This window comes from Dermacentor silvarum, chromosome 3, assembly GCF_013339745.2.
Source record: "Dermacentor silvarum isolate Dsil-2018 chromosome 3, BIME_Dsil_1.4, whole genome shotgun sequence".
NCBI lineage: Eukaryota > Metazoa > Arthropoda > Arachnida > Ixodida > Ixodidae > Dermacentor > Dermacentor silvarum.
Genome location: NC_051156.1, coordinates 71,381,263 through 71,391,003, shown reverse-complemented (window position 1 = coordinate 71,391,003; position 9,741 = coordinate 71,381,263). Strand labels below are relative to the sequence as shown.

At 46.0% G+C, this 9,741-nt stretch overlaps 1 protein-coding gene across 1 annotated transcript in view; it reads right to left on the bottom strand.

The window, feature by feature from the left end:
• Positions 1-618: 618 nt before the first annotated feature.
• Positions 619-9,741, bottom strand: part of LOC119444465 (uncharacterized) — a 28,441-nt gene continuing 19,318 nt past the window's right edge. Inside the window, exon 4 of the mRNA XM_049663338.1 lies at positions 619-1,540. Within this exon, the coding sequence (XP_049519295.1) occupies positions 1,404-1,540 (137 nt within the window). The 3' untranslated portion in view covers positions 619-1,403. The remainder of the gene's footprint in view (positions 1,541-9,741) is intronic.

The following is a 9,741-nucleotide window of genomic DNA, read 5'->3' as shown; positions in this document are numbered from 1 at the left end:
CGAGCTTTTGTAAGCGGCGTTAATCGAAGCTTATCGACCTGATAAGTGCGCTAGCGTCGCTTCGGTGGCACTTTTAAACAAAGAAACGCGACACATGGGTAGCAGCTAAGCTGGTTCGTTCCTTCTGCTTCTGTTTGTTTTTTATGCCTCTTGTGCATGTTGTCCGCCTTTGACAGAGTATTCACGCTTCTCATTTATCACATGTCATCAATACATGATACACCGGTTAGGACATTTTTTATTTGCGGTATCAGTTTCTGCGCCTGCTCTGTATGTTGCTGATTTCAGGGTGTCTTGGGCACATGCGCGCATTCTCTTGCTGCAGGAAATTTTTACTAATAAACGTTCACAGTTGACAGTAGCGCTTGTCCCGTCCGTCTCGCCTAACTTTGTCCCGCTTCACTGCACTCAAACTACTATCCTTACTTCATATAGCTGTCCAGTAATTTTCTATCGCGATCGATGCTTCGCCTTTCGGGCGACACTGCGAGTTTTTCTTCTTTTTTTTTTTGGGGGGGGAGGGGTTACGCATTTGCAGGACAATTTCTTGCGCTATTTGCATGGCAGAACATATGCCTTGCTAATAAACGACAGCATTTGGAAGATAGATCAGGGACAGTCGTATAGTGTTTATTTAACGCGTTTTACAGTACTACCCACACTCAAAGACGCTCCTGTGGAACTCGAAGAAGGGCTCTTGCACAGCTGAGCGCCGCTGTAGCAGACCGCACATTCCAGAATTGTGGCGGAGCTCGACTAAGTAACAGACTGTGCCAAATTTAACTTTGGCGCCACCATCTTGAGAGATTAGCACCCTCTCGCTGTCAATCAGTGAATCAATCAGTGCCCATTTCGAGCATTTTTTTTTCTTAGCTGACATCCACGCGCATGTAAGCGCGTTGCTCTAGACCATCCTAGGAGTCATAAAGAAGAGCCCCATTGCTGACTAAACTGCTGATCCGCCTTCAGCGAAACAATGAGTGGATCCGCGGTTGATTTTTCTGCCCTAAAAGCAATGCTTGCTAGCCCGCGTGCACTGTGTTCCCAGACTACCTTGCCCTTTGGAGTATTGCCGCATCGGACGCACAGAGGATTTTCTTGTGCCGGCCACGGAACTTCTTCGTCCGCGCGGCATGCATAGGGAAGTATTAGAACGTCCTTTCGAGAAATGGCCTGTTTGTCGGCTAAACGTCAGCAGATGTAATGATTGCCGAATTAATTGTTACCGAATCGGTTCATATTTAGTGATCATAACCAAAGAATGTTAATCTGTTAGTTGAGGCATGAAAAAGGCGTGCGATTTTCAGCAGTCTTTAGTCCTCAACATACTTCGTAGCGCAATCACATATATAAACATTTTTGTCCTAGTAAGTATCTACGAAGTAAGATTTAGCCTACGGAACTCAGTTTGTCACCCACTTCTTCTGCCGTCTGTGGTCTAAAACACTTAATATGCCAAACAGGCTGCCGACGCAACCGTGTATTCCGGCTTGTAGCTGGTAGAGTCCATCGTAGCTGCCCTTCGTATCACGAAAGTAACCTGGGAAGAAAAAGAAACGATACAAATAAAGTACCGCAAATATTTCTGTAGAGCAATCGTCATTATCAGGAACATACTTTTGGTCACCGCTTCAGGCGGCGCTTTTCGTCACTTCTAAATCTTTCTAATCTTAACTCGGCACCCAATGTTGCGCCCACCTCGATTGCAATTGCATTTCCTTGACATCTATTATGTCACTCTAACAAAGAAATTCTTCTCTGTTTTAAGCATTACACAACTTCTCAAACAGTCTTCTTGTTTTTGCGATCAACTAGAATACTACTGGATTTTCTTTTAAATTTCGTGCGCCTAATTATCTGTTGCACAACTGTGCCCATAGCGTTTATGACCGTATGATAGGAGTTCGTAGTGTATATCCAAATAATTTTATGACCTGCAATCCGCATCGACAATCGATGCGCCTTCTCGGTATACTTTTTGAAATGGACGGCTATTAGTGGGAGCGCTACGGTAGCATGATATTCAATATCAGTGTGTCGGACAGCTATTCCCAGGCACGTCCATTTAAGAGTCAAGTGAGGTTTGAGAAATAGCAATGGGTTCAGACAATTTGAGTACCTAAACCAAAGGTACGGCGTATTTTTACTGTCTTTTGCACGCTAAAATAGGTTCTCGGGTTTTACGTGCCAAAAGCACCATAGAAGGTGCATTGTAGTGGGGGACTCCAGAATAATTTTGACCACCTAGTGTTCTTTAGCACGTAGCGGTCAACTACCTGGGGGCGGTATGGGGTGGCGCCCCTCGCCTAACTACCGAGGTGGGTCGTCGCCCACACCGGATAACTTCGGTGCAGTCCCTCCTCCTGCCTGCTACACAGGGAAAATCCCTTTTGCCACACCACCCCCCTTCCCCTCCGAGCAGTGGAAGAAAACAGAAAAATTGACAGTCACTCTAGCATATGCCAAAAAGGGTAAAGGCGAAACCGTGCGATCTCAAGAGACATTCATAATATTCCTTAACATTCTCATTCGAATGCGTTGTTACTTATTATTGTTATCTCCCAGCAAAGGTCGTGGGTTCCAGTGCCTTAATTATTTGACGCTACCTTAATAGGTGTGCCTTAATTAACTTAGCCATAATTAACACCAAAGGGCGTGGGTTCGGGTGTCTTAATTAACTATATATAATTAACTGTGCCTTAATTAACTTCACCTCCACACAAAAGGTCGTGGGTGCGACTCCCACCGAAATTCGTGGGATAGACTACGTGAATTAGCTTTGCCTTTTTTTGCATGATTAGCTGCATCGGAGCCAGCTGTGGAAGAAGACGACGAACGCGAGACCATTGGCACGAGCGCGAGGTGCAGTATGGGAACGCTGGCATGATAAGCGGCGTCGGAGCCAGCTGTGGAAGACGACGACGAACGCTGCCACCAGTGACACTAGCGCGTCTCTGAGCGAGGCGAGCTCACATGAATTTCTGTACCGCGCGCCGCGTTTTTCAAGACCACCGTCTGATGAGGCAGTTAAGGCTTTCGCCTTAAATAAGCCCGCGACACGAAAAAAATAGTACACCTGCACGTGGACGTGACTTTGATCACGAAATTGTGAAACTTTCTTTGACCAACCCACACGTGAAATTTAAACAGAAATTTCACGTGTGAGTTGCCGAAATGAAGTTATTTCAAGTTTCTCGACTTACGTTTGCGTTTCCAATCAGAAAACTTGTGCTGGTGTTTTGCTCCTAGATCAAACCGCCGCGGTGGCTCAGTTAGCTAAGGCGTTGCGCTGCTGAGCAGGAGGTCGCGGGATCGAATGCCGGTCGCGGCGGCCGCATTTCGATGGAGACGAAACGCAAAAACGCCTGTGTGCTTGCGTTGTAGTGCACCTTAAGGAACCCCAGGTGGTCAAAATTAATTCGGAGCCCTCCACTACGGCGTGCTTCATAATCAGAAATGATTTTGGCAAGTAACACCACAGAAAGAAGAAAAAATGCTCCTACTGGTCGATCAAACAAATCTCTTTTAAATCATTCATCGCGCCATTCTGAGATGGTGCGAAATCCATTGCTTTCAATTCTTTAGATTCCGCCCTTACAATGTCTTGTCCCCAGAGAGTTTGCGATAGTTTTCACTAGCAGTTCGGCCGCCCCAACGACGCAGGTTAGGACCCGCCCTGTACGTGGCGGGTCCGAGGCAACGGGATCGAATCCTGGCCGCGGCAGCCGCATTTCAATGGGGGTGAAATTTAAAACCACCCATGTACCATGCATCGAGTACACATTAAAAACGCCCATGTAGACGAAATTAATCCGGAGTCCATCAGTACGGTGTGCTTCATCATCAAATCGTGGTTTTGGCACGTGAAACCCCGTAACATTTCTTTTTATCCCATCCTTCAAGGGAAACTGACGTAATTGGCGATAACAAGAAGCGCATAAAAGTTGCAGTCATGCCATACGTCCACATACTCTCTCTTCGCTTCAAAAAAAAAAATTGCCAAAGGTTCTAACGTGAATATGTTTGTCTTCTTGTTTTCTGCCAACCTAAATGTTTGAAAGCTTGCGTCGAGATTGAAAGGACGGTATGTAGGCTAACTACGGCTGGTTCCATTCTAATTAAAGTATAGAAAGCCTTTTGTCTCTTGAGGCCGGTGGCGTCACATACGAGATTCCACTGTCTTGGGGAAAAGCCTACATTGGGCAGATTGGAAACTGCGTGAGCGAGCGCCTGCGTCGGCAGAAACATACTTTGAAGGGAACGCCTACCTCTGCATCATTTAGGGGAAAGAAGCATGCGTTTGCTATCAGCTCGTCTACTTCCATGGTAGCCAAGTATGATATAACCTCGAATCTTTCCGTACTGTGTAGTAAGCCTTTCTTCGATGGAAGTGAGATAATCGCCAAGCACAAACACAGAAAAGCTAGTGAACTTGCTGAAGCCTTTCATATACAGAACATGCGCGATGATTGCGTTTTGAAGCCATCTATCTCTTTGTTAGGTTAGGATACGCAAATTCGTGGCGATTTATTCCATGTAACCTATTGACATACGTATGCAGATGGTGTCTTCCTTTTTTGGATTTTCTTGGTAAACTTCAATTAAAAATAAAATTCTGGGGTTTTACATGCAGGAACCACCATTTGATTATGAGGCACGCCGTAGTGGGGGACTCCGGATTAATTCAGACCACCTGCGGTTGTTTAACGTGCACCTAAATGTAAGTACACGGGCGTTTTCGCATTGCGCTCCCATCGAAATGCTGCCGCCGTGGCCGGGACTCCATCCCGCGACCTCGTGCTCAGCAGCCCAACACCATAGCCACTGAGCAACCACGGCGGGTGTAAACTTCAGTTGTAAGACAGCGCTCGTCCTGTATTCTGTTTTTATGTGGCCATCGTTTCCGCGCTGATCCAAAAAAAAATGCGTTTTTGAAGTTCGCCCACGCATACAAATGCAGCCGCAGAGGCCACCATTCGATATCGCGCCCCCGGACGTATCATAGAGAAAGAAATTCAACAAGAGGGGACACTCGGCAAAACCTGGCAACAGGAAACACGTCAACATACGTCACGCTATACTTTTGACACCGAACGTTAGCTGCCGCGAGCATCGAAAAAAAAGAAAGTGAACTTAAGTTAACAGGCATTCATTTATTTTTTTAAATTCTTTGCCGCGAAAACTAAAACCTTTTGCGTATAAATGAACTTAAGCTTTGCGACTTATTTTCCTTGCCTTACCTAGCCACAGGTCAATGACGCGCCAGTTACATGCGTCATCCGCCAGACACTCCCCCGTAGCCAGCGAGGATGGCTGCGCGCGCGTTTGAGCGCTCGCGCGCGGCGACCCGTCTGTCTCCTTCTTTTTTTCTTTTTTAAATGTAACCTGGTTTATTGGGCTCTCGGCGTATTCTTGCGTTCCTTCTGCACTGGGACAAGACACCACTGCACTATTGGACTACGGCAAGGTGAGAAATCTTGTTTCACAGTCTACGACGCAATTAGGCTTACGGCACGGGACCGAGACTTAAGACGCAGTTAGCGAAAAACAGCTCGGCCATCCTGGCGCAGTTAATTTGAGTAAATGAATCGTGCTGAGACATGTTTCCGACGCTTCCTAGGGGACTATTGTAACTTATTTCGGTTTTTGAGCCACACTGGCCGCACAGGGCGGCGTGTCGCAGTTAGCGAGAACTCGGCCGTATAGTCTAGTGCATCTTGCTAGGAGAAGTTTGTGCCGCTTTCTCTGACGCCAGACATTACTGAAAAGTAATTTCGTTACTTTCTGGGGTACTTCTGAGGCACGCTGGCCGCACAGCGCGCTGTGACGCAGTTAGCGATAAGCAGCTCGGCCGTGGTGATAAAGTTAGTTTGGCGTGTAATGAATCTTAGAGGCACAAGTCTGTGACGTTTTTTGTGGCTCCGCAACAACATATACTTTCTTTCGGTACTCACGCCTGTTGAAAACGCGATGGGCGATTGCCAAGAGTGATAACATGGGGTGTGCTGCTGGCGCCAGCAGAACGCGCGAGCGACGAACATATCAGAAACTTGTAATTCGAAAATTACGTCTTCTAAAGGACTGAAAAAAGGCATTGCACCCACGCATTTGTCTTGAGTGCCTGTTGCGTCCGTCTCTGTGTATGTCGCGTACCGTCGCGTCGCCCGAGGCCAAGTTTTGGAAACGCGAAGTCGCTCGTGTATTTGTGCTGCCTAAGTGCAGGAAATAATGCCCGGAAATTGGGGAACGCTTGGAAATCAGATGTTTTCATATATGTTTGGGATGAGTCCGGTATTTTCTATGTATGTAAAAGCGAATTGCTTTTGTTTGTAATGCCGCCCATTCACCGCTTTCGCACGTTTCGCCTCGCAGTATTCCTATGTCTAAATACCAAAATGACTCATGCTTGTAACATGCTGTTACGTGCTTGCAAATATAACATGCTTGTAATTTACTTTTTTTTCCGCTGGTACCGTCCGGTGGAGCTTCATACAGTAACTACTGCCTTACCTACTGGTGTCACAACGTTGGATGAACGCACAAAAAGCGCGGAACGAGCTTTTATATAGAGCAAAATAAATATTTACTCGTTGTACAAAAGGTCTTGCGTCTGCTTTGTGAAATTGCACGTGGCACAGATTCGATGGGACTTTACGAGATCGTTCGCAATCATTTTTACTAAATAATAAACCGATTCTGCACGAAGAGCAAAAAAAAAAGGAAAAGAAAAGGGGGGGGGGGGGCGCAGCCGGCGTGCTAGCTTGCGTTCAAAATACGCGCGCCCGAAACCGGAAGTGATGCAAGTGATCGACACCGACCGCTTGGCACGCTGCAGTCAATTCGGCCGCTGGGCCCTATGGGAGTGTCCCCTCTTGTTGAATTCCTTTCTCTATGGACGTATTGTCACAACGCCAAAGCCCCTGGCCACCACGGCTGATTATGATCAGCCTCGCATAGCTTATTTTTGATGTGAAAGCATCACAGTCCATTGAGCGAAAAAGCCGGCGGCATCTGTAGCAGCGAAAGGGATACTAAACTTCACAGGCTTCGACGCCACGTCACGATCGAGCGCCTCGACTAAGCAGATCGGGCGAAAGGGGACACCTGCTGCCACAACAGCGCGCCAAGTGTTGCATGAGGGGTGAGGGTATCGCGGCGACGCCACGTCCTGATCTCACTCTCTCAAGCCGGCGCGCGGTCCGTGTGTCTCTCTTTCTCACCCCCATTGGGCTTAGCGCGTGCGCGCGCCGGCCGGCCTTGGTGGCCGCTGCTGCTTCCTCGGTCTCTCGTCGCACAGGACGTCGGTGGCATGCCGCATTGGCACCGCAGGTTGCTCCTGCTTGCTAGCTCGGAAAGCACGTACTGCTATGGTACGTTACTGACAGCGTAAAACTCGAAGGACCGCACAGCGGCATTCAAATAAACATTAGTGCTTTCGCATTCACAACTGATAAGAAGCTCTTAGGTGCCCTCGGATTTCTTCTTTCGTTTTTGATGCAACACATTCAACACATTTGGTGCAGAAGGTTTGCTTGCCCAACTAAGATTATTTATAAAGCACCCAAGTTTTGTACGTGTGCCTTGTAAATATTTTCAATAATATCACTGCATACATATTAAACAAATAAAATTTAATTTGCAATAAAATTTCCATTTTCCCTTACGTACACGGTAAAAAATAAATGTGGAAAACAAAGGTAACACTAAAAATGTTTATTTTACTACAGAACATTTTTTTTCAGAAAAAAAACTTACTTTGTTATAAAATCTGTATTTTTTCTGATTATGGCCAAAGAAAGTCTGTTTCTTAATTTTAACAGAATTGTTCCCATACGATAAAGTAAAAAACTGTCGTCAATAGAGTAAGCAAAATGAGGTTTGTTTCTCACTTTACTATCCACAATTAACATTTGTGTGCAGCTTCATCAGCCACGCAAGTATGGGCAGATAGATCCCCTATGCGCGAGCCAATTGATCTTAATTCCTGAGTATGATAAAGTTTCCATCAGGACGACTGATGTCGATCAGAGCATGGCTATATAAACTCGTACAGTGGCTACTTGGATGTGTCGTGTAGTGCCGGATGTCTTGGTGCCAGACGCCTTATCGGGGGTATGGTCCCATCTTATATGTTCTACGTAGTGGGCTTATCTGTACAGAGATGATTTGTTATAACCGCATCCCAGAATTTGACTATGTCGTGCTACATCAAAGCTGCAGGCATGAGAGGAGCAAAAGAGAGTGAATAAATGATCTAACAATATTTTGATGTAAAATTACAAATAAAACAATGAACAGAATATTTTGGTGAATTGACAGAATAACAAGCCAACCGAAAACAGAAGAGATATGTTGCAAAAAATGGCATACTTTTTCTGTCCTTGTAACAAAACATTATTAACAGTGTGCATAGCATGACACAAGGAGACTTCATTTACAGCTAATCTTTGAACAAGTCAACGTTAATTGTTAGTTATTGAGTACCTTGCCGATAACACGCTAGAAGTAGATATCACACATGTTTTACCTTTCCTTTTGCGTTGTTACACTTTCTGAGTTCTTGCTAAATTTGACTCTTCATATGATGGGCCATCGCTTAGCTCTGGGGTACTCTATAGTCGCAAATTAAATAATTTAGCCGAATCGATCCATCGAATAAAATTATTGCGTTGTCAGCTTCCAGACAAGTTTACAAGCGACCTGAGCTCATTCTGACCCGCGTAGCGTGATTCCTATTACATATATATATCTGAAGAATTCCGTTGACTAAAGCAAGGGCTGTCGTGACTCAACTTTTTTAGAGATCACTAGAGGTAGAATACTGCGCCGACCTGAATACCTCGAGTACGCTGTGGTCGCACATCAAGATGTTGCGGATATTCCGGTAACTAATTAACTATGGTAGCCTTCATTAACCTTTTGTGGTCATGATCATTTACCTACTTCGTAGTAGTACCGGTCAGGCACTGATTCAAGAGTTTCAAACGTCGCCCACGAAGGTCACCCGTGCGAACAAACGCGTATAGTAAGTGTTTACATCACAAAACGTTGTCTATTCGCGAGGCTTTATTACGCTGTACGGTCTCCAGTGTGTATCACATCGATGACCACCAGACGGGCCGTTTTCTCTAAGGTCCTCATCGTCGCTTTCTTCTTCGGTGGGCTCACCTAACAACGTTTACTGGCCGTCATGAAAAAGGCGGCACATATTCCGGCTTGGAACTAAAATCATGTTCGGACTCGCTAGGCTAACGTAAGTCAATTACGTAAAACGCACCTGAAGAATACGCTGCTATCCTAGTGGGTGCTTTGCGCTGCGATATGCGCGTACGAATACCTTCAGTTAGGCCCAGAAAGAAGGTGGTTCCTTTGTACGAAGAGTCAGCAAATGTCAATTATCATTGGTTGAACAAATTCCCTAAAGCTGCCTCAACAAACGCGCACACAGAAGTAGCGCAAACAAGTGCGCGTGCGTGTCGAGAGCTTCCTGGGCTCTGAGAGAAACTATTTTTGCTGTATTGAGAGGAGAATCCCGGTTATCTACAGATACTCCATGCTGCCACCAAGAATAAGAGACGGGCCGGCCATGTAATGCGTGGGGCAGATAGCCACTGATGCATGCCTGGCCTATGCTTCATATGCATGGTACCCAGAGTGCATTCCAAGGGAAGCTAAGCGCAGCGCAGGTACGAAAGAGAATTAGGCGGTGTGATGAGACTAGGAAATTCGCAGGAATTGGGA